Raw genomic sequence first — 26,223 nt, 5'->3', positions numbered from 1 at the left:
AACAATTAGAGCCAAGGACCTGAATTCTACACAGCTGTGGTGTGGCTTTAGCTCCCATCCATTTGACTTATTTTCCCTTCTGCTGCGTTAAAGAGGTTAAAGAAGAGAGAGGAGTTTCATGCGGTTGGAGAACAGAAGACAAGCAGGTATCCGATCCATCTATTAAATATGAAGCAATCAAACAGAATACTGCTATTGTTCAAATGCTCCACTTGGAGCCCTCATATTCCGAACAGCCTCTCTACTACTATATTGTATAAAACAACATAACGACTTTACTGAGCTGTAACAGTGGAAATATGGAAGGTGGAAGACAACTCATTCCCGGACAATGGTAGACTTCCAGTTCCTGTGAACTTTGAACAGCACTATATTGTTGTGAATGCTTCCTTTTGGGGGGGGCTCAAGTGAATGCGTCACTTTCTCGTTATTTGTTATATCAAGGTTTCCATACAACACACACTTAAGGGGAAGTCAACCATCTATTAAACCTGCGGCTCAAACGCAAAATTGATTCAAAGCTGTTCTTAAAAATCAATAGCTTCAACTTTAGATACCAATATGTTAGAGGCTTAAAACTTAAAAAGATTGACCATAATGCATTAAAAGACAAATTTAGGGAGTTGAGCCTTTTTACGCTGCCATTTTATGTCTTAAAATCTATGTTTATTACTTTGAAAAGATTATGCCTCAAAGTTACAAGGGGAACAAAATTGAAGTGTAGTAAAAAATAAAAAGAGAGCCCCATAAGTACGCTGCTTAAAATGAAAAACCATTAGCAGAAAACGATCTCAAAATTTTAGAGGTCCATTAACAAATTAAAAAATATATACAGTACATCATTAAATTAGTCATATGAAAACTGGCTCAGTAAAGCATCTTTTTTATTTTCATAAAGACTAGGTTTTCAAGGTACACAAACAACCACAAGCACAAAGCCATTTTTGCTTTACTTTTGGATGTTACTCATTTTATCAATTTGTTTTAAACCCAACAGAAACTGTGATCCCCATTTTCTACCATTTTCTTCCTAATTGGGAATGAAGATGCACACACATGCACACACGAGCATTCAATAAGCACTAGAGCTGTTTATCCACTTCATTTAAATTTTTGTTTTGTCAAGCTGAATTAACCTTGTGTTCTGTTGTGACAAAACAGAGCAAAAGATCATCATAATATATTTTTAAATATCTATATATATATATTTTTACAATGTATGCATCTATGTATATACCATCTATGTATATAAGCACACAATCACTAGGATATTTTTAAACATTTGGGTACATTCATTTCACCCTGTCATTTTTTTTCCATATGAAAACAGACATTTTCACTACACACCAATCAAGAAACTAAATTTGAATAAAACAAACATATCAGGGTCACCCCACTTGACACAAGCATACTAAAAGAACTTTGTATTAATCTGGTATAAAATAGCATATTCTCCTGGAAAACAGTACATGAACTCTAAATTTAGAGTCAAAAGATTCCCTCAGGTGCATACATGATCTGGTAACATTTACTAGCTGCAACAGTATTTTTCTCCGTGGTTAAAAGCTTAAACACGTACAATAAAATCTTGGCATGTCACGGAATACACAAATAGGCAACCAACAAGCATACTTGTTGGCTACCAAAGTGAAACCTTATGATATGGAGATTTCTTTAAAAATTAAAATTATTAGTTATTCTTTTAAAGGCCACAAGGCAGTCACATGAGGCTGGCATAGGATTATTACAGTCATACTTAAAGAAAGTCACAATGAGGGCTCTAGTGGTCTTATCAACTCATACTAAGTGTAGTACAAGTTTCCACCCCAAAAATAAATAATGACAATGATTTGGCACATTGACCCAGTCATCATCATTTTAATGTGATTGTGCAAACGCTTATCTGTTCTCATAAAGAATGTTCAGTTCCCATGTTCAACCAGAAATTGTTAGATGAATACTTAGTATTACCATAACTGTTATCATCCTGCTTAAGTGTGAAAATTTACTCGTTAAGACTTTCATGTAATGAATGATACCTTAAACTACATTTTTCTTCACCATAACAAGATATTTGTATAGATTCCGATAAGATTACATATGTATGAATCCAAGGCCATGGTGTTCCAGTGTAGATAATCTCTTAGCTACATTAGTTACACCCCTCAATTTATACATATGACAAAATTTTCAATTTGAGACCATTGCAAACCGTTTTGTAATATTGTCAATGCACAGCTAAAGCAGTTCTGTTTTTCCAAAGAAATCTATAGTTTTCTTTTTTTTATAGAAATGTGGAATAAGGTGCAGTTGTATAAATATATAGAACAAATATGTTATTTTAATTATATTATTATAATTGCAACAGTGTTGGATGCAGAACTCTGAGGCAGTTTGGAACAAAACTACATGCACTTTTACCACTACAAATATTTATAGGAATATTGTTTATTTACTTTTATTATACTTCTAGTAATCTTACCTTTGAAAGAATATTTAAATAACCATGAAATTAAAAAACTTAAAAACAGTGCAACATAAACTCAGCATGACCATTTTTCATAAATGTGGCATCTTTGACCTGATGATTAAGAACTGAAAAAGCACTACCCCAATGGATGCACTCGAAATAAATATATATAAATATATATTTGTGGGAAGGGGCTAATTGGGAAACACTAAATCCTTGGCTTTCTTACAGCTAGAACTGAGTGTGGCAATGAGAAGCTCCAGCAAATGAGCTAGATGGGCAGGCTAATGAGGATTTGAATCAGGAGATTTCAGATTACCGTCCCCATCTTCCACGCCAGAGTAGGAGCTCAAAGCAGCCCAAAGTAAAGTGGGTTGCTCACAGTGGTGGTGACCCCTCCAGTGTTGGAGAACCCCTTCTTTAGTATCGAAGACTTTGCTGCAAAGGACGCAGTTAAAGGCAGAACCAATTGCAAGTACTCCAAGGCATCCAACGGCAGTTGATGTCTGAACAGTCTGCATGTCCTCCTCCCCTTCACTTCCACAGTGGTGGAACATAATGTGCCTCTTAAGTTTTGCAAAAGACAAAAACTCCTCGTTACAGTTTCCACACTTGACAAGGCTGCGCTTCTTATTGAGCTGCCGCCAGTAGTGTGCAGCGTGTTTTATCAGCTCTTTTTCAGCATTGTACCCACCCGGCAAAGATTGATGCCGCTGAAGTTGAACCAAGACCTCCTCCCCATGAACGTATAGAAGGTGCATCTTCATGTCCGCAAAATTTGAGGTAACCACTTGGCAGCGGCCGCATTTAATCTGCAGCTCCACAGATTCATCGTGATCCTGTTCATCTGATGCTTCTGAATTTTCGCTGTTAGGATGGAATTAGTAAGTATCTGATCGTTATTTAGAAAAAAACGCTGAGATTATTATTTATTGTGCAAGATGGACCTACCATGACCACAAATAATCAAATAAATAGATTGCTGAACCAAAAATTGATTGAATATTAACAGCCATATATTGGCTATCTTCAATGGAAAATGACTAATTTTACCAAGTCTCTTAACGTAGAAGCACTTGTCAATAGAAGCAGCAGCACAATGAATTATAGGGTATACTTGGGTACAAAATTACCGTTTTTTGAAAGTTTTTCAGCCTCATAGGCTGGGGGTGTTAAAAGGCATTTTCATTTAGTTCAACGGGAAAGATACTTTCAGATGACAAAATTCACAAAACTGCTGTATATTGTTTAAAGAATTCCATTTAAAAGTTAACTTACCCCACATTCTCATGATGTTTAATCGATGGCTCCACTGTAAGCAAGACCTTATGCACCTCTCGCAGGTGACTGAAATAAACACCCACGTATCCAAAGGCCTTTTCGCAGAACTCGCAACTTAGAGTCCGACGAGATCGAGCTTCTGAATGATGATGCGTCATATGACTACTCAGGCTGCCGGAATGCGCATATGATTTGCGGCAAAATGGGCAGGCATATGGTCGACTGGTGCTGTGAGTGTTCATATGACTCTGGAGGTGATGCTTGAACTGGAAGCAGCGGCTGCAGGTGGGACAACGATAAATAGAGCGGCTTGCTACAAAAATTCGGGAATGGGCTGTACTGCTCAGGTGTAGGGTGAGCGGAGGTTGTTGTGGAGAACAATCTGGGTCTGTCGCTGCTTTGGGTGTCGGGAGCTGGTGACTTGGTACAAGTTCAGGTTCTTGACCATCTGTGCTACAGGCAGGCAAACTAAGTAACTGGGGAACTGTCTCCATCACCAACATGGGTTTGGGTTGAATGCTACGGTACTTTTTGGAAATGTCAACCTCTTTTTGCTTGGAACCAGATACAAGCATTAATGGTTTTTCAGGGACCCTTCGACGAAAAAAGGACAACGACCTTTTCTTTCTGGCCTCATGTGCTAAGATGTCTTCCATTGTCTTTCTCTTTCGTCCTCTTTTCCTTCCTGGCATCTTTTGAAGGTTGCCCAACACTGGGATGAGTGAGTTCTTATTCTGGGGCTGAGAAGGTGGGCTTAGCGGCAGGGTTTCTGATGTTTCATGAAATGAGGATGTAGGATCTTTGGGACTCAAGGGGCCTGACTGGCGAGCCTTCTTATCTTGGGTCAAACGGAGTTTAGCGGCTGGAATAAGTGTGGTCTTCATTTTAGAATAAGGTAGGATGGGCAGTTTACCTTTAGGAGGGGAAGGGATAATCTGGACTGCTTTGCTAAAGATGGCTGGAGAGATAACAGCAATGCTGTTTTGAGACTGAGCTGATGCAGTCTTAGAATGACATATCCTCATCATAGCACCACTTTGCTCAAGAGATTTGCCTGGGCAGGTTTTGAGAGCAGTTTGGGATGAATTTTGAACGCTTGATGCTGCAGGTTCTTCAACTTTGTCGGGAGCTTGCTCTAACTGGGAGGCTGGGCCCAGAACTGCATTTTCCGGTAGTAGAGTAGGGACAGAAATTTCAGAATGTGCCGGGTCTATAAAAATGACCTGCTCCGACAATTCCTCTTTGGGCTTTTTAATATGTGTAACCGTCTTTGTTGGTGTTGACCTCTCCCCAGTGAAAGTGTTAGCCCTGAGAGCAATTGGGCGCAGTTTAGCCTTATCTGGGGTCCCAACATTCCTCGTAGGCTTGTATCTGGGGATGGGCAGCTTGAGAGTCTTTTGGATGGACTGAGTCTGATGAGGTTGTTGTTGCTGTGTTGTTTGAGAGACAGAAGGGGGCAGTGCCACCAGAGAAAATGTGCCATCCTGACCAGCTATTTGCATCAAGGCATAGTTTTGGGTCGGCACAACGATGGATTTAGGGCTAGCGCCACTACCAGCTTCAGGAAGGGTAGGGGGAGGTTGACAAGACAGGACTGCAGATGAAGTGGAACTCACAATGACTGGGGCCTTGGGGGCGATGCTGCGGAAATGAAGGCTCTTCATTTGAAAGGCTGGATTCACTGGAAACCAGCTGAAAGAAAAAAACGGTTGTATTAGATGATTTAGAACCAAACCTTCAAAGACAGACCATAACCTTGCCAACACTGTATTCCTGCATTTTGCCACTGGACATTTTAAAAGCAACCTCTTTTAGGAATCATTTTTTATTGATGTCAATTTAGTTTCCTGGCGTGCAACTCAAACAGTACGTAAGTCATAAAAATTAAAGCATCTGCACTAGTGTGACAAAATAATCTTTTTAACCATATCAGAATGAGAGAATTCAGTCTAAAAATGCCAAGTTTATTCATTGATAAAATTATTCAAAAGATAAATTTCCCATAAATTAGTACCTGGTATCAAACAGGTGGAGGAGATAACATAGGAATGAATAAAGGTCTAAAAATAGAAATTTGACCCTCAACCCAAGTATAATTCTGTACCATTGACAACATTGAGCACCATAGAATCATTTCAAAAAGCCTTCTTTTCAAAATCTACTCTCAACGAGTTGACATGCCTTTCCTGTATCTGCATTCTCACCCTCTTGCTACTGTCACAATGAAATTTCCCGAATACGGGATGAATAAAGTTATCCTATCCAATTCAATCCAACAATACAAGAGAAGAAACTGGAAAAAGATAACAGCTTTTTCAAGAAGTGTCCGCAAAGAGAAATAGCAAAAGGCATATTGTGTAACAGCTGGAAGTGTTTTTGTGCACAGAATATTTACACAGTGCCTGGCCACATGACAGCTCCATAAAACTGGAGGTATTCATTTTTTATATACAGTAGACAGCTGATAGTTTGATTGTTACTGTGTGTGAACACTCTGTGGAATAAAACCAAGTAACGGTCCTTCAGACAATTTATATATTCATATATTTGAATCTGTTAGGGGAAATTCATTGTACAATGCAACAGAGGTTTGGAGTAAGACATGGTGGGTTAGGTATTGTTGAAATGTAGTCTAATTCCCCATTAAATTACCACTTCTCATCGAATCCTCAAATATCTGAATCCATCAGTATACATGAAAGAGTGAAAACAGGTCATCTTGTTCGTTACTGACACTGATGGCATGACATCAGAGTCTTCAAAAGATATAAGGTTACATATCATACACAAACAAAAATATGGCATACAGTCCATAAGATGTTTTCAATGTCAAAAACTGAAGAGTCGCCTTGATACAGAGACTAATAAGAATTATACCAAAAAAATCCACCCATTTCACCTGCATTGGCAACTTTTAACCTACTAACCTAAAGAAACAGCTACTGTTGTTTTTGACAGTTGTATGAGATCTCTATTGGGAGCTTGTTAGGTTAGCAAGTGACCTAAACTTTTGACCCACTCAAAATATGTTTAGAATTTTGGACATACATGTTGTTCTCTTTCAGTAGTTCAAAATCAGTTGAAACCACATTTTCCAACACGTTCATTCTACTCTGGTTCAAAGACATCTTCCCTTGCTGAGCTCTAAATTTTATTGCATGGGTTTATGAGGCGTTTCTTCTGGAATAATCCAGCAAAGCATTGGAATACTTGTGCAAATACGAGCTTTCAAACCTAAAACAAAATCGTTTGGAAAAAGAAAGGGTCTGAATATCTTTCAAAGTCAACATTGAGCAGAAGACCGACCGGTGTGGTGTCACATAACTTGTAAGGGGATCCAACCTACATGATTATTGGAATATGAGATCCGAGATCACAAGTATATAGGGGTTAAAAGACAAATACACGTGGAGGTCAGATTCCACTCAATCTGCCATGGGATTTGATGCGCCATCAGGTTCAATCTGACCGGGGTCATAGGTCAGGGCCAGGATGGTGCAGAAAGACTAGGTTGCTTTTTTCTTTTTTGGGGGGAGAGAATGCAAGGGACAGCGGAAAAGGGGAGACAGATTAACAGGTGAAGCCAGAAGGTGAGAGGTGAGGAACATATGTTTATACACGGTAGAGGTCAGGGTTGAATAGAAGGGCAGTGTGTGAGCAGGCAGAGCATGAAGTGAGCATAATTTTAAAAATACATCAACCAGTTTTCCTCAACTTCTGAAGAATATATTTAGTGGCCTCAATTATTCATCTTGTTGTGCCAAATAAAAGTTGCGCTTATGAAATGTACTGTCTTCTGCAGTACAAGTGCAGGAAAAAAAAAAAGCTGTTAAACACCACAATAATTTTGATGTGGAAAAACTAATTAATAATTATTATTGTTTTAAATATCTTTGATGGCTTGGAAGATCTTGGCAGTTCCAAAGGTTTATTCATGTATCAGTTTTAGATGAAAACAACAACAAACCCAGGATTATGGGGAGAGGGCAGTTGAGATTTGTTATCTCCTTGGTAGGTCAGAGCATTGCTCATCTGGGACTTAAAGATAGGGCACGGAGATGAAGCCGGTCTGGAATCAACCAAGTGTCCGTGTTTATGGGAGGGAGGGGTAAAAACAACGGAGGCAACCCCCCCTAGGTTTTGGCGTAGATGAAAGGCCAGGATCTAGCCTAGATAAGAAGCCAGAACGTGAGGGGGGTGCGGGGTCGGGGCCAGCCGGCTGTGAGAAGTCGTGTTTAGCAGCCAGCTTCCAGTTTCCTAATTCTACATGCAAACATGACCGATTTCAGTGCATTATTATTATTATTATTATTATGTTTTACCATTTCTCTTATGAGGAAAAGCCTTTCATTTTGTCCAGCCTGGGAGAACATATTATGTATGTTAAAGGTGTCATCTGTCCTCTGTGCATGCAAACGACTCAATCACTGTAAGTGAAAGCAGTTTTCAACTTAAGCTAAGTGTAAAATCAAGTGTGTTGATCATGCGGTGTGTGCATATGTGGAGGAGAGTTCAGCTCTCGTGTGGTGCAGGGCAAGCACAGTCATAGTGAAAATGAAATCGGTGTTTGGACAAGTCCAACAGCTCGTGCTGGATGAAACAGCAATTAATGGATATTTGACAGCATCCTGCTGCTAATTCTGTGTATTCATTGGACAACAATAAAAAGGTGAAGCTCCCTCTCATCCTCTATTACAGCACCATATGGTATGCATGGCATGTACAAACAAACACACAACCATATGTCATCCAGTGTCACCTGAGCAAATCAATGCATGGGAGAAATCCATTCCAATTAGGATTTGGCCGATTTCGTTAGCACGTGGATGAAAATGAAATCGATGGAAAACACACTGTTCACCCACTATTGCTAATACAGAATACATTTAGCTGACTGTACTTGCTTGGCAAGAAATTAAAAAAATGAATTAATCTTCACATTCATCTGTATAACCTATATATAAGTACTGTATGTGCATTGTTTGGTACTCTACATAATACCGCAGTTCAATATTAGCCAGTTACTAATTTTTCAAATGTTTGCCTATTAAGAAATAATAAAGATTATATATACTGTACACTATTTATGCTACAGAAGGACCTGGTGATGAGTGGCATGACTCTGGATTGGAGGTGACAGCAGTGTGTCCAAGAGCATGTCTAGAAATGTGTGTTCGTGGTTTCAAGTGTTAACACCCTATCCCTCCCCAGGCAGCCAGACTGTTTTAGTCATCCAGACTTTGCAATGCTAAACCTTTACCTGACCTTTCCTTCTGAGGTGACATTTGGACCCATTCGAATAGGTCAAACAGCACTAAAGAGTGTGGAAGAAAAATGGAGGGGAGCTTGATGAAAAAAATAATACCAGTAGTTGAGTGAGAGTTATTAGCAGCGACAGGATTTGAGCATAGACTGTTCAAGAAAATAAAACAAACTTTTTCGATTTCCTGAACTCAAAATATCAAACATACAGTGAAAGATGCGATCCAACCCCCAAAAATGTTGTCCTTTGTTAACGTCTTGACTATTTAGTGAGTCATGCAAACTCTACTGAGACAAACACCTTAATGACACCTTGACTCAATGGGACAAACTCAGGAGGGAATTTAAGAGGAAGGAAGCTTCCACCGTGCTGATTCCGGCTCTTCTCAGTTCAACCACGGAAAAAGGCAGGGTGGCATAGAGAAGCAGGAAAGTTCTTTGCATCTAATTTTTGACTTTTCTAGCATCATGTCATCCTTACTATCATTATCTCATGCATCCAATATGAAAGAGTCTCAGAACACTTTGATTTGGTAAATCCTTCTCCCCCCATCTCTTCCTTTCCCAAGCTTTCTGCTTCCAACGATCTCTTTCATTCTCACTTCACTTCTCGTCTCTCAGTACCTGAGTAAACAAACAGCGTGGTGTGATGATGCTAATTACAGCAGGTTCAGGGACGCGATGGGCCCAGAGATAGATAAACAGCAAAGCAGGATGAGGCAGGGGTGGGGGTGAAGTTAATGCACCTCAAGAGAAAAACCAAGTGATTGAGATTGTGACCCAAATTACAGAGACTGCGAGATGGCGCTTTCTTGCAAAATGTTTGAGGACTAAATATCCAAGACGTGGACTTCCACGTGGCTGTCGCCATATATAAATACAGATGTGAGCAACTAGGAAGGTTTAAGAGTCGAAAAAATGGTTGAAAGCCCAAGGATACAGGGCAAATTGATTTGCAGCAACGGGAGGGACATGGTTGGCACATCACGGAAGCACTGTTTTAAATGTTATTCAGAAAGGTTTCTTGATTAAAAGAAATCTTATGATCCCAGATTAGGACTAGATTGGTAATGACAGGTGCAGGAGAAAACCTTAATGTTGCAAAGACTTGCGTAAGCTTTTAATCTTGTGTTAAACCCACTGCAAACACCAGCAGAGAGAAAGTAGAAAGGTAGAAAGGATCACGATGTATAAGGGATTGCACAGAATAGGAAAATTGAATAAAATGTGATGGGTGGATAGATGAGCTATTTTTATAATGAGGTCAGTGTGAGCTATGGGATTTTTTTCTCCTGGGAATTACACACATACATACACAAGCTGTAGTATCCTGCTGCGCATGGCTACCTCCATCAATGGAAGCAATATTCAGAGGTAGATGATGCAACTGAGCAATACATCTTTAACAATGTATTTTATGCAAAACCAAAACAAGTCAAACATTATTTGCCCCTGTGGTCAGGTGCATTCAAATTCAGATTAAACCCATAGAATGATTGTTACCTATTTGCAAAGTTCCTTGGTCATTAGGCGGAACATAGGTCGTGGCTCTTCCACCCCTCTCCTTCATGAACTCCCCCTATAAGGAAAAATATTTCACATTTTCATTAAAACTGGGGGGGAAAAGAACAGAAACAAAATTCAGTTCAATAATTAAGGAATGTTCAGGTTCAGAAAATTCACAAGTAGAAAGTAGTTCACAGGGCTACACACACTTGGTACACGCCATGCTGTATGTTCTGGCTGACTGTCATTCACAGCTCTCCAAGTGTTCAACAAATGTTCCCTTGCAGTGTGACTGGCTGCAAAATTGTTCAATTCATGAAAGGAAGAACGACGGAAGTAAAAGATCTCTCGTGCGATCTATTTGCATCTATGTGTAAAGAGTAACGCGGTGTAGCGACGAGTACATTCGTTAGGATTCACACATGGCTTTGCACATGCACATACACACACAGATACACTCCATTTAACAGAATGAGCGCTCGTTTAGCCAACAGTGTCTCGGCAGGCAGGGACACAGGCTGCCCACTCAGTCAGATCCATCCATATTAAATAAATAAGGAGCGCTCTTGTGTGTAAATTATTCATTTAACACGCCTTATCCTCTTCCAACAACCTTGTTAGAGCAACTCAGGAGTGGAAAGCGGGCGTGCAGGGGGGGCACAAAGCGACGACGAGGCAGACACTGTAGCTCATGAGCGACTCAGCAGAACCTGTGGTGCATCTCTGAGCTCTCTGGGCGTTCAGTCATAAGGGGGCTAATACAGCCTGACACCTCCTTTGTTTCAAGCAGAAAAGAACTGCCTACACACAGCAACACAAGTGCGTAAGGGCACACAATTGCACTCACACTGGCATGCACACACTTGAAGAGAAAGCACAAGAAATGAATTTTGAGTGAATATTCATGGAATAATCATTCTCCTTGTCTGGATAAATTATTGAAGAATGGGAGAGCAGGACACGCAACGTAGTAAAGCAGTGGATGTTGTCCTGTGCAATGCCGGAACTTAAATCAGAAAACACAGTAAGTATTGACGCTTCACCAAAGTGATTCGAGTATTTCACCTGAACAATGTGAGTTGTGCTTAAGTATGAGACATGGTTCAAAAAAATTGGGGGGGAAAAATAAGAAGACAGATGCTTTAATTAATATAGGGAACTCGCTTTACTCCTCCCAAAAAGAAAACAAAAAACAGAAAGGTGTCTCCCACAGCTGCAAAGCTGCTATCTAAATTTGCTTGGACCACATGAAAATGTCGTCTCTATTCCAGGCCAGGCCGGCAAAATTACAGCCCTGCATATTCCACTCTACCATTAAACCTCAATTAGCACACAACTCTGCCAATGAGGTCATTACACCAGGATTGAAGAGTTCTAAAAGTAGTTGTTTTTTTAGAAAGACAAATGCTTGTATGAAGGCCACTTGACAGTTTTGAAGTCTTTTCTGGTGTGGTTCTAAGGAAAACCGCTAACTCCAGGAGAAAAAAGGTGATATTCTTCAAATGTCTTAGAACAAACAAAACATATTGTGGTCCGGATTGGTTAAATTTACCATGACTAGAAATACTACAATGACAGGGTTTTTCCAAGAAGAGAAAGTCTGTAAGGAAAGACAGAGGAAAAAACACTTTCAGACCCTGACAGAAAACCATCCAGTAGTGAGGAAAAGTTTATCTTGACCTAAAACTTGTTATTATACATGTACAAAATACAATTGCCATAGATCTATTTGAGCCAAAGATTTATTTTTTCTTCAAGTTATAACCAATTGAAATGATACCAGAAATCTACTTAGTTTTAAAAGTCTCACTACTAAACAAGCACAAAAATAATCAAATAACCTTGACTGACATTGCATATTTCATAAAAATCACTGTTGAATAATTTGGGATTTAGTTTGAAGTATAACGTTTAGCTAGCTGATATAAAAGGGAAAAACTTCCAAAATTAAGGTTCTAGCTATTAAGAGAAAAATAAGAAACCACCGAATCCCTGATGATTGCCCTACTATAATGTAGTCCCTATTGGGGAAGGTGGTTAAGGCTGGCTTTCCCTATATGGTGAACAAAGGAAGGAACGACGTCAACACACTCCTTCAGGGTAGCACCTCCTACCTTTCTCTCAGTTTCCTCACACTGTAAATTATTTATTGCAACTCACAGCAACTTCTCACCCAAAGACTACCAGTTGAAGAAAAGATTCTCACATCTTCAAAGACAAAACAGTTATAACCAAGATTGTTTTTTTTCTCCTTTAACTATTCAGTGGCTTTTACAAAACTTCATTACTACTCTCACTCGCAGGTGCAACGCAAAACGTTGGGGGGCACATTCTCCAGAAAGTGGAACAGACTTTTCCAAGCCAAGCTCTTGCAAAAACTTTGAAAAAGGGTGGGTTTGGAGAGGGTGAGATCAAAAGCCTGCAAGTTTCTGACGAGTTGATCCAATCAGCCGAAAGGGCCAAGGAGAGGAGGAGACAAGTACTTCCCTTTTAAATTGATCCCACAGAGACCCTCAAGGTTCCCCTCACAGGACTCGCAGAAAAGCACAAAAAATCTGGCCCGTTGGATCTTATGAGGAACTGGGAGGAGAGGGGGAAAGAAGAAAGACTGTTTTGCTTATGAGACAAAGAACAGAGAACCGTGAGGGAGAGACGCCAGTAGTGGGAGATCAAGAGGGGTGAGCTAGACAGGGTGGTCTCATTCGCCAAGGATGCATCTGTGCATAATGCACTGTTAAAGAGCCAGTGTGGAGACTGCAGGTGGCAAAAACAGTGGCACATGTATGATGATGTTGATCAAACAATCGCAGTTGTATCTTTATTCTGCCCAGGTCTTGGCATCAGAGATTCTGGATCGTCTCACGCTGGCCTGAGATCAGACCCTGGACATAGCAAGTGTCATTATACACAGTATGTTTGAATCTCAAAGGAACAAGCACTATCAGACGGACCCAGAGACTCAACAGCCTGCCAGACTCACCACAGATTAACCACTGGCCAATGTGCATGAAATATAGACAAGGATATAATTGCATGCTTTTTAGTCACCTAGATGTGTTTGTCAGTATAGTTCCAGGAAAAATAAGGAAATCGAAATTACAATAATAGCAAATGAGAACTTAATCCTCTCGTTACCGGATGCGAAATTAGTAGAATTAGAACATATTGCAAGACGAGGGGTGAATCCGTAAACTGCGCACTGTGCAAAATACTTACAAAAACCACACGCATTGGAAGTCAGGGGCAGATTTGAAGTCTAATCAGACATTAAGTTGTTTACTACACAAACAAAGAGTGAATAACGCAGTTCCCAGTGAAGATTGAAAATCTGGTGACAGAAACGCAGTTAGCTGCACAGTAAAATTGCACAGTTGTATCAGGGTTACGATCAGAAGTTACGATAGGCCTTGTGGCCAAAGCGGCATCTTGCTCCCATTATTGCCTGTTGTGTTCAAGTAAAAAAGAAATAAAAAAAACTTGTGAACCTATACAGCAGTCATTTGAGCAAAGAGCTTTGTCATGATGAAAAAGCTTTCTAGCACTGCCAAATAAATACACTGTTACCATGTCATCAGTAGAGGTCGACCATTATGGGATTTTGAAAGGTCAATGCCGACACTGATTTAAAAGAAAAATTTAGCCAATTTCCGATGTCTAAAGCTGATTTTATAAGACGATATACTTTTTAAAAAGCATGTTGATTATGAAAAGCAATTATCTATCATTATATATAAATATATATATTAGAAATTGAATACACCAAAGGAACTCCAAACATTCAATTTACTTTAAGTGTACCCGCACACAACCAAGTAAAACAAAAAGACTCCCTGTGAATATAAAACGGTTTATGCATTTCTTGTGCAAGTGTAAGACACAAAAAAACAATCAACATGAAACTTCCACACACTAGTGATCAAAAAATCAGACATCATCCACATCATGCCCATTTTAATCCTATATGAAATCTAATTACGTTGACGGTATAATTAAACATGTTCAGGAATTTTCAATTATTTGATAAGATACTCTCGTAGCACATTACTAGCTCAGTGACATTTACAGCCTACAATAAACCAACTTAGCAGTGATGGACAGCCACCACTCTGCATAAATAAACCCTAGCCTAATAAATAAGAAGGTCTCTACTAATATCATTAAAGTGCCTTTAGAGTTGCCACGCCCCTTACTCCATGCTAACCATCCCCACCAGCCACACTCCCCACTCCAAGATAAATGGTCTTGAATCAAAAGCCTAATTAGCATAAATGATGGGACATTTCATTCAAGAGACCGTCCTGAGCAAATTATTTAATTAGCTGGGAAAAAAAGCTAATTAAGCAAATTCAAAGTTATATGACCAGGACTCCATTGGCACAGATAGTCTTTTGTGGACGGGATCTTGGAGTAACCAATTCACTTCTGAGAGACAGGGCTCATCACAAGTGGTAATTTTCAGGAGCATACAGAGTGGAGTAGATAAATAAAAGGCTCTATTTATAACAGGATAACTAGGCGAGGATAGAATAAAGAATGAAAACCAACATTCAATTTCAGGGCCAAAATAAGCCTTTGCAACCATTAGTACAATCTTCTTATAGGATAGCGAATAAACAAGGAGGGAGCATATTATCATCACTTGTCTTTTTTTGTGGAGTTCATTGATAGGCCCATTGATGCTGACATCTCTTTAGCATGAGGTTGGAGGGTGTTTGGCCTCCCCATCAGTCTCGTGTGAGCTGCAGAGCCTGGAAATGATTAGGCCTGGGAGGGCAATTAGCCTGAGCATCGCTGGGCTAAATATAGTGCAGATTGGCCCAGCTATGTTCCTGGGTCATGTCCACAAATGCAGCCTCCACACACATATGTTCGCACAATCTGGATTGTTTCATGACTGATGCGAAGGCTCTGCTGACTCAGATGAGATAACATAACTCAGCTGTCGATCAGCTGTCTCAAGTGGCGAGGAGTGGGAATGAACCCAAAAAGGAAACACTTCACTCATCCTCTATATCTTTAAGTCCAAAAGGCACATTGAGATTGTGTTTGAAGTTGATTGTTTCCATATTAAGATCATTTTATTAAAAATACCACGATTAGGTCAATTATACTTCTAAAGCTCTAAGTAGAAAGCAAATAATCCTTGTCATCTCATAGCGTTCTGACCTTTCAGTCCCCGTATCTCCTGCCCCTGTGAGAAATAAATGTAGATTTTATCCTTAAAAACAGGAGGTTCGCCCACTTGTTCACCTGGGACAGCTATTGGACGGCAGAGTCAAATAGAGAAGGTTACAAGAGCCTGGGAATGTTTAACAACTAGAACGTAATCAGAACATAGCCACTGCTTAGGGAATTGGACAGGAAATACGGAGAGTAACCCTTTCCTGACTGAAAGGAAAGACAAGAGGAAGCCATTTTGCCTACGACAAATATGCAAACAGAGTGAGCCATTTAAGAGTTGCTCCTTGTAAATTACATACTAAGGGTATCCAATTGAGACTGTAAAGTATTTATCACTCTTAAGTACCCAACCAAAAATACAATACGGCTAAAACGATGATGCTCTATTGTTCTGCGATAAAAATAAATAAAAAACTAACTTAAAATCAGCAAGTTTCTGGGAAAAGCAACTCCCTTGCCAAAAAAGTAGTGGAATTAAATAACCTCAATCAAATTTTACAAACATGAAGCAAACACCAAGTTCATTGTTAACCTGCATCAGCTCTTAACGACTGTAGTAAGCTGATATCAACATTGCCTCCGGTGATACGCAATGAAGTAAAATTAGGAACCAAGAACTGCCCCAAGGATTTTGAGAAAGAGATTTTTGTTTTGTTTGATATGCTATCCGAAATTATTTCCTGACACAGGATGTACCTTCCCCTAGTCACAAGACAAAAAGAGGATTTTCATCCTCCTAAAATGGTGCCTGCTGACGATTAACCTTCTCTTCCTCAAACGGGCTTATGTAGCAAGACTTGCGTGTATATAGGTGATGGAAAGTTTCGTTTCCGTCCAGTGTTCCTCCTTGCTGTTTTATTTTAAAGTCTCGTTCACTTTTGTGTATATATTTCCATTTTCTTAACTGGTAATGAAAAGGAATTCTTTGTTCAACAAACCTTAACCTGTGTGGGTTTTCTTTAGGTACTCCGGTTTCCTCCCATATGCCAAAATCATGCTTGGTAGGTTGGTTGGACGCTCTAAATTGTTCCTAGGTATGACTGTGAGCGTGATCTGTTGTTTGTTTCATTGTGCTCTGCAATTGGTGGGAAACCAATTCAGGATGAACCCTGCCTGTTAGTCATACACACTTTATGTGGCTTTTTGGCTTGATGTTTGATTGTGGAATGGGGTGGGCAACCTATTTCACAAAGTGCCGCAGTGGGTGCAGGTTTTCATTCCAACTCATCAAGAGGACACCTCTTCACCAATCTGGTGTCCTACAAGTGCAATCAGTTGATTGCAGTCACGTGCTTCTTGTTTCCGCAGAAACCTCATTGGTTAAACTGTCCGTGTTGGATCTGTTGCAACAAAAACCTGCACAGACAGAGACCTTTGAGAACCCGTTTGCCCAACCCTGGTGTTGGCCCACTACTCTTCAAATGCCGAAGAAATGCCACTTTCCAGGTCAAATGCTCTTCTTTGTGTTATGGGATCCTTGTAGAGTAACTTTACAGAGACCAGTTTGCTGAATTATTAATGTCAACATCTTCTTGACAAAAAGTAAAATAAGTAATAGTAGTTGTGAGGATCACTGAAACACAACCATATCAAAAAATACTGACCGTAATCAGATTAAAATCCCTTCCACTTTCACCCACTAAATTCAATTCCCTGTGCACGCTAAATTCATACGGAGCAATATTTCTGCAGCCTGTGGCGAATACATCCATCACATGGTCGGGTTATTGTGGCAGTGTGAGTTGATGATAAAACATGCTCAGTGCCTTCCTAAAGAAACTGTTTGTTATCATCTTTCATTTGCCACAAGAGAAATGAGATAACGTGGTTCGGCTTACACTTGGTGTTGCCTCGGTAAAATCAAACTATGTCCTTGGAGTGACATCATTTATTGAAATGAGATGAAATATGCAGAGTGACTGCATTATGAACTAAGCTTCTGTTGGACCAATGTTGGCTGGTACTCAGCTGAACATTGGCTTGCCCTTTCTTCACAGATGTCCCTTGTGAGACGCGTGGTGAGGATAATAGACAAGAGGATCTGAAGGGTTTAATTTACCCCTTTCATGACTAGAAAGGGTTTCCTTTTGATGGCCTATTTGAATGTATGGACAATTTACAGTCATTCCTTAAATATAGATTTGGATCTTAATTACTTTGTTAATTAGCTGTTATTCACAAGAGAAGCCTTGGTTTATCCGAGAGCTCCTGAGAATCTCTCACATCCTTTTTCACATTTTAAAATGCATCAGTCATACACGTGTGGGTCATATTTGGATCTAGGGATTTTTTCCCCCTTGAAAATTCAGCAAATCTCAGAGAACTTCTACGGCCAGAGGAAAACTGAGCATACCTGACTTTCTTTCCCTACCTCGTTACATCCACCGCCGAATCTGAATCAAAAAGACACATTCCACAGATTTATGTTTAGCGATTTCCAATGAACGAGTGAGAGAGGCGCTTCCTCTAACTGGGTGATGGAATGCCTTCCTCATCCTGGGTGCTTCTCCTCTGAAGTATGGATAGAGCTTTAAGCTAATCAAAAAAAAAATGCCACCGTTAGACACACAAGTTGTAACGATCGCAGGTGTTTTGAAAACATAGTAGTCAAACAATGCTCTTCAGTTCCAAGTGACATGAATTTCAACACTTAAGTATTGTCTCATCCCTGACTTATATTTCTAACAGGTTGCACGGAACGTGAACCAAAAGTAGGCGTATTGGCACCAAAGTTTGCTTGAGACGAACAAGCTGAGTGTAAGGAAAGGCAAGGTCCAGCTGAGGCAGCTGCTTGCTATTACTCTCACAAACACCCCCTCCCCTCTAGCAGGAAATGAGCAATCATTTAGTACTGACAGGTACATGCTGAACCATTGCTATCTCTACTCTGTAACCAACCAAATAATGGATTACAGCAGTTTAGTATTAACCTTAAGCCTCATGTATTTGCTAGGTTTGTCAGTAGACATATCCTTTGGATGCAAAAGTGTCTTTTTCAGGGGAATCATGACGCGATGCGGTCCACAAATGAGACAGACACTCTTGCATTTGCAGCCCTTTTTAAATCCAACTCAAACATGAGGTACTTTTCTGGTTGTGAAAAGCAGTAATTTAGAGGTCTCTGGTGAACTGTGGAGGGCTTAGTTGGTCATGCTGAATCTGGAGTGTACTATGCGCCAAGTAACTACACAAGTTTGCAGTTGCCTGTAACAAAGAATCCTTGAAGAGGGTGCTAGTGTAAACACCAGAAGAAAAAAATAACAGTAATTACACAGGCTAAATAACTGATTTTTTTTTTTTGTCAACTGAAACTTAATCTTGTCATCCAAAGATAGTGAAAATAAACAGTTGTATTTAACAACATTTTCATAGCAACTCAACTAGTTTCATGAGAATTTGTTTACTACAGTTTTTGTTAGTCTAATAGTTCAGTGTAACATCGACGTAAATATTCAATATTAAAACTTGAAGCCTTGTGGCCTGTGTTTTTTTTCATGAAATATGGGTGGCGCGGCTCTTGGTCAGATGCATCTATTGTGCGGAAGTTATCATACTCAAGTCAACTACCTCAATTTTGTTATGTTGAGTAATCTATTCACTGAAACAACTTTTTTCTTGCTCACTAGGATGAAAATCTTAGTTTATTTCCAACTTGCTTTCTCTATTCACAAGGTCTAAGTCAGAGGGTGGAGGCTCTGCTGTTGAGACCTTCAGTGACCATGGACAGGATGAAATATATAGGGCAAATTGGTGGTTGAATAGCTGTAAAATTGGCTCTTAATAAGGGCACATTCACACTAAGCAGTGCATATTAAAATTTCATAGTTTAATTAGAGTTACTTCATTGTGCACGTTCACACTGCCATAGTTTAGTAACGCACTAGTGGCAATGTTAACATAGTGAGTTTGTCACTTTATTTACTGAGTATTTAGACCACAGAAGTGCCTTTTTTTACAAGCCTAACCTATATTGAATTGTCTTATGCTGGAACTACAACTTTCAGCAGTCCCTAACGTTCAATCATTTAATGGTGATAAAACCTACAAATTATACCTAAAAAGGACTGTTGCCACATCACAGTGAACAGCTAACATTAGTGTGTGTTTTGTCAGCCTCTGTCTATTCTGATTGAAACCCAACAAAGGACTTGTTGCTTGCCATTGAATGTTTTTTTGTTGCAGATTGATTCTTCATTGCGATGCACACATTTAGCAGCCCAAAAAGGAAAGCGGTGTAGTGCTTTACAATATTTTGATCCTGTTTACAGTGCAAATGTAATTAACAGTTCAATTCTAATCTAAAATGTCCACATACAAGAACTGTAAGATACCACTGAGATCTGTTTAGCCCCCGACAGTTCATTCCAAACATCTCTGTTGTGCAGCCCCAGATGTCTCATTACAGCAAAGCAAGCAGTGGGATAAGCAACATAGAAGACACAGAACCTCAATGATGGCTCCTTTTCAATTAGAGAAGATTATCCCATACAGAGCGAGTTTTCCTGTGCAGTGATTAGGCTAGCTTGCTTCATACAGGACGCCCATGTGTCATGTCAAGATAAATTTAGAGGGGTGGAATTAAAGGTGATTGTATGAGGGGAGTTGGGGCTCCATGAGTACACAACAAGCTTAATAGCAGGAGGTTGGTTACTCTGGCATCTATAAACTTTACAACCAACGAAAATGCATAGGGAGACGGACAGTTACACACTTACTACCCCTCACAACCTCATATAAATTAAAGTGATAGCATCCAACAATTCCTTACAATATACAGTTGCTTTACTTGTCAGACATTAATCAAATCAGAAAACTGGTATTAAACCAAGGAAATTTTTGCAAGGCCACATTACACCGCTCATTCTCAAAAGACCAATGCAATACCACCACTATGTTCATATTGCCTGCACAACTCAACTTCATAAAAGAATGTTGGGATTAACGAGACATTTACCTCATCAGAAGAACTGAAATAATATACATATAAAACATATGAATAATTTCTTACAGATCTGAAACATGATAAGCTTGTTGTGCAACTGAAGAAGGCAAGGCTTGAAGAGAAAATATAGCTACAAAATAGTGACGCTTGCTGCCTGACAGTAACTCTGCATAACTTTCCAGAGAGTCTGTGCCATAGTTGGAGTCATGCCACTGACCAGGGGCGTCTGTGGTTAAATTGTCCTAGTCTCCAGGTCCAGAGGAGGCAAGCAGGCTCCACTACTGCTGACATGAAGCAAGCTTGCAGGGGAACAACTGAGTAATGGCAGGGTAATGTGATCCAGGACTCAAATGGAGTGGAAGCAACTAAGACGCCAAAATAATAGCTGTGGGAAGCAGAAAGGGAGACACAAATCTGTTTGCAAGACTAGTATGTAAGGGGATGAGAGGCTGACGAGACACCTAGGGTGGAGTGATGAAATAAATTCAAAGGGGGCAGTCTGTTTGGCAAAACACCATATAACTTGGGATGAGGGACAATGCCATTCATGAATGTACAACACCTTGTGAAGTGGGAGGACCCTCAGAAGAATGATGAAGTGTGGCTTTGGGTTGATATTTTATAGAACTATCTCAGACTGAACAAACATGTAAGAGGTCCAAATAGAATTTGAACTGATTTTGAGAGCGAACTGAAGAATTCTCCCACTACGTTTTCCACTGATAACCATATCCATTTGAGGTAATGGCTTTCTCAACAACAGGTTTTGAAAGACAGGCTAAGGCTCTTTTTTATCATTCAGAAATGATATGGAAACAGTAGTCAACTCAAATTCTGGTGTTACCGCACAACAATTTAACTTGTTGATTTCAACAGAGACTGCTGGACAGAGACTGCCAATATACTGTCAAGGCACCAAAGTCAAAAATTAAGTGTCTGATTTCATTTTCCTTAAAAATCAAACTTAATAGGATTTTTCTGAGAAACAATATTCACTTGACTATTACAGAGCCACAAACTCACTTTTCCATCCACCATATGGTCCTCATTCATTATTCAGACATGAGATGTGCTTTTCTTGTTCTTCAACCATTCACTCATGACATATTTGGGCAGCACTTACCTCACAGGACACGTATAAGCAGATTAGTATAAAAGAAAAATGATGTTTTAAAAGGGCTAACTCTAACAGTTTTGGGCAATAAGCTTATAAAAGAGGGTGCCCAGAGCATACCCACGGGCCACATTGGTTCCACTAGAGGCCACCCCACAAAAAAATATTTGGCTTAGGTTAGTTGAAGATCAAGATTGTGAATTTCAAATTTTAAGATTTTCAGATGGTGGTGTTCCTCAAGGTGTTTTTAATGCAACAAGAGAGCCTCAGCTAAAAAAAAATGTTTGGAAACCATGTTTATTTAGACCATATGGGGTCAAAGTGGCGGCCCGGGGGCCAAATCTGTCCCGCCACATAATTTTGTGTGGCCCAGGAAAGTAAATCATGAGTGCCGACTTTCTGTTTTAGGATCAAATTAAAATGAAGAGTATAGATGTATATTAAATTTCCTGATTTTCCCCCATTTAAATCAATAATTGTAATTTTTTAATCATTTTTTTTTCTGTGATTTTAGTTCAAAAATCATTTTGTAAAATCTAAAAATATATTTTAAAAAAGCTAAAATAAACATTGTTTTAGATCTATAATCTTAATCCAGTTGTTTAAATCCATTTATTAAAAAAAAATCGAAATATTATATCTGAAGAAGGCAATGCCCACATGAAATCGAGTTGACGTTAACGCGGCCTGCGAACCAACCCGAGTCTGACACCCCTGATTTAGATGAATGCACTTTTTTAATGCATAAAATGACTATTAAACCTCTGCAGTTGCAAAAGCAACATGAATTCTGAGCATTATTAGATCATTATTGAATAACTTCTATTGAGACTTTATTCAAAGCATGTTGATTAGTAGTGAAAATATTGGGTTTGGGTGTGTGTGTGTCACTAGTTATAGTAATATGATTATAATTACAATTGAGCGGAAACGTTAGACATGAATATAAGTTTCCTTTGACTGCTTCCACCCTCCTCATCTTACCACACAAGCCACAGTGGAACTGTATTTATAAGCCAAAATCAACATCACAACCGTCTGTATGGCATGGATTTTGTTTACACAAGGTACCATGTTTACATGCCAACCCCTTACTCATGTTCAGAGGGATGGTTAAAAAATATGACAATGTTACGCTTCCCTTTAAAAGTGGGAGCGATTCAACATGGCGAGCATGATAAACGAGGCTGTCACAGTCCAACTGTGACTGACTCCTAAAGAGCTGAGAGCTACACTGGGCCTGTGAAAGCTCTTAAAAATGTGTCAGCTAACCAATTTGCCAAGTGAGCAGTAAGTTGCTCTCAAATGGTATGAATACTTTACAGATCATTTACTTAACCAATATATTGTATGTACTAGAAAAGCATTCGGTATGATATTATAGGTTATTGCAAGTATGTAATTGTGCAATGATGCCTCTTTAATACATATTACTTACCTGTAGTCATGAATTTTTATACTACATATCCACTTATTAGCAGGGTTGACAACCTTTCACTTAAATTCACAAAAAGACTAAAACTCAAACACACACAAAGCCTAAAACTAATCTGGAAAAAAAATTATTCCTTGTGGTTTGTGTTCTTTCCGGCCAAGAAAACTCACATCTGAGCAAAACAATCTGCAGACATTGGTTACAATTGGGTTTGATTTAAGGCTCTGAATATTGCCTAAGCATCTACAATGATTGAGTATTTCTATTTTTTCATCACTAGTATTTCCAACTGTTACTAATCTGTCAATCTGTTTTAATGATTAAAAAAAATCTCAAGGGAAAAAAAGAAACGATGTGTTTGACAATTGCATGTTCGTGCCTGTCTTTTATCAGGATCAAAACATTTGTTTAAGCATCAATTTAAACATACATAAACAATCAATCAATGCAATATACACGAGTAAATCTGACTTAGAGTAGATTGACATGACCCCCACTGCCAGAGTTCCACAGGAAAAAGAATTAGTAGGAGCAAGTGAGGGGTAAATGCACACTAACCTTTTGGGGGCAATATGTGATGACAGCTAGACATTGAAATGGCAAAATCTCCCCCCCAAAAATGCAGGTCTGAAAGGGTGCGAAATGAAAACTTCCTGCAAGAGTTGCCTCATGTGGGATTTGCTGACCTTTACAGCTCGTTATAATGTGACAAAACCTGGCTTCCTGGCAGTGGTGAAAATAATATTTTGTACCTGGAAAGGAAAACCAAAACCCCCTCTGGAATACACACCACAGTGAAGGCTATTTCCAGTTTCAGTATGTTGGCCGTGGTTGGAGGGGAATTTCTCCATCACTCCTCCACACGAAACATCTTCGCGATGTCTCAGCTGATGACTATCACCTAGTTTAGTTTTGTTTCAACTATGATGACTACACGCATCCATAAAACACACTTTCACGGAAAAAAAAATATGTCTAGGCCTTGCAATAGCCAGAAACTTAACCTTATTTTCTCCCAACTGACTGCGAGAAATATCTACGCTGACATATTGCAAGCTCAGAATTGGCAACCGTGGCTGATCAGGCAGAAAGCTTCCAGTCACCAATCGATTAGGAAAGTGATACAGTAGATGGCTTGTTCTACAAAATAATTTGTTTCACATATCTCTCTGCAAAGGCCAAGAATACTTCAAGGGGGGAGGCTGTTAAAAAGACGTACTTGGAAGGTGATCATGCAAATTCTGTCTTTTACATCAACGAAACAACGTGACATTAATATTCGTAGAGCATCACAATTTGACAAGAAGCCATTCAGTACTTTGGCACACATTCAGAATTGAATTATTTACATTTTGTCAACAAAAAAGGCAACTATTATATCACTTTTTAGACTTTGACAACTATATGTTTCTACTATTACATCACAACATTTTAATAAAAAATAATTAGCAAAAATACATACCTATCAGCTTAAAAAACAGCCTAGGCGATCCATGCCTACATCTGTAGGGTAGGTTTTCAGAGCTGCGGTCTTTAAGACTTCACTGTAAAAAAACAAAACAAAAGGGGGGGTGAAAAACTTTGTAAAACACAAACATTGCCCACATGTGTAATTTGGTCATTTCTGCAGGGTTTAAAATGAAACTGTGTAGATCACACCTGACATGCAATCTTATATTGTTGACAAAGAGAAAATACATTCATTATTTTGTAACAGGAGATATGTAACACCATCTGCGTTTTAAATGAGCTGTCTCTTTTGTAGACAGAAATAGCCCAGATAATTTACGTCACCATATCAGACTGTACCAGTTAAAAGCTGTACAGTGCTTTCCTATATACATTGTGGATTATTGGTCCCATTAGTACAAGAAGCATTGTAATATTACACTAATGACAGTTTAACTTAATTAACTTATTCATGAAATAGCAAAAATGAGGATGTGCAGCCTTTTTATCTGTTTTTTTTTTTTTACATTTGTTGTTTTTAAAAGGATCATTGCACCGTCTGAGTGTTGCCAAATAGCACAAAAATAGCACTTTTCCACCGTATATTAGATCAGTTTAGCATAATGGCAAATTTTCAACACCTCAGTAGAAAGACAGATAAAAAACAGTCTATAATTTGGAATTAGATAAAAGAAATTAACATTCATTGTAACAACTGATTGATCAGATCATATAAAAAAATAAAAAATGATTACTTATTGCCCTTTCAATTTGTTTCAAATTCTTCTGATTAGAGTAAATTACACGCGCTCAGAAAATAATTTAAATTTTAAAAAAGCAAGATATTGTTGCACCTTCCCTAGTCAAGGGAAAACATGAATGGAATGGGTTATGGATAAATAAATACAACCCACAGCCATGTTACAAGAATTGCTCAGAATTGACAAAGCATTTAATTTGGATTTTGAATAATTCTTTAAAAATCTGAGACCAATAACAAAGTAGGAGACCATCAATAAAAACAGAATCGGGCACTGTGCACAAGGTTTGCAGCATCATGGGGTCGAGATCAATGTCTGCACATGACCTTTTACTTGTTGTGTGACCTTATTTAATGCTGGATTCCATAATTAAGTCACCCGATTGCTTAGCACAGGCCTGTTTTTTAATTACGTGTATACAAACTGACAGATCTTACGATCGCGTTCACCGACAACAATGTGGTAATATTCTGCACATTCTGATCGGTTGTTTAGTATGGCACATTGCTGTTTTTCAACTTTGGCAGTATCATGCTATTAAAAAATAAAGATCAAATGCAGATATTCGGGTTAGTGTGTGTACGGGCTATGGTGATAACAGTGCAAACTAGGCACTGTTTGGCTTCGTTTGCTTGTTTGAAAAGAAATCAGCTCCATTTAACCGTTGAATTGCCTCGAATTATATCTCACCTTGAGCTCCAGCGAACTGGATTTTGCACCTTCACTTTAAAGAAGCGATCATTTTCAAAAAATAATAGCCGAAATCGTCGATTCTCATGTCTGTTTAGCTTCAGCCATTTTGGGTTATACTATCAATCAAAT

General features: G+C 39.0%; 1 protein-coding gene across 1 annotated transcript; it reads right to left on the bottom strand.

Annotated features, from left to right (window-relative positions):
• Positions 1-867: 867 nt before the first annotated feature.
• Positions 868-24,749, bottom strand: znf438 (zinc finger protein 438). The gene is made up of 4 exons (XM_077624594.1): positions 24,654-24,749; positions 10,517-10,592; positions 3,749-5,443; positions 868-3,337 (listed from the first exon to the last, which is right to left on the bottom strand). The coding sequence occupies exons 3-4, from the start codon at positions 5,413-5,415 to the stop codon at positions 2,755-2,757; spliced, it is 2,250 nt and encodes a 749-aa protein (XP_077480720.1). The 5' UTR covers positions 5,416-5,443; positions 10,517-10,592; positions 24,654-24,749; the 3' UTR covers positions 868-2,754.
• Between the last annotated feature and the right edge of the window lie 1,474 nt (positions 24,750-26,223).

The sequence above is a fragment of the Stigmatopora argus genome, chromosome 17 (assembly GCF_051989625.1).
Source record: "Stigmatopora argus isolate UIUO_Sarg chromosome 17, RoL_Sarg_1.0, whole genome shotgun sequence".
Lineage (NCBI taxonomy): Eukaryota > Metazoa > Chordata > Actinopteri > Syngnathiformes > Syngnathidae > Stigmatopora > Stigmatopora argus.
The sequence above is the reverse complement of the archived record's forward strand: the minus strand, read 5'-3'. Positions and strand labels throughout refer to the sequence as shown.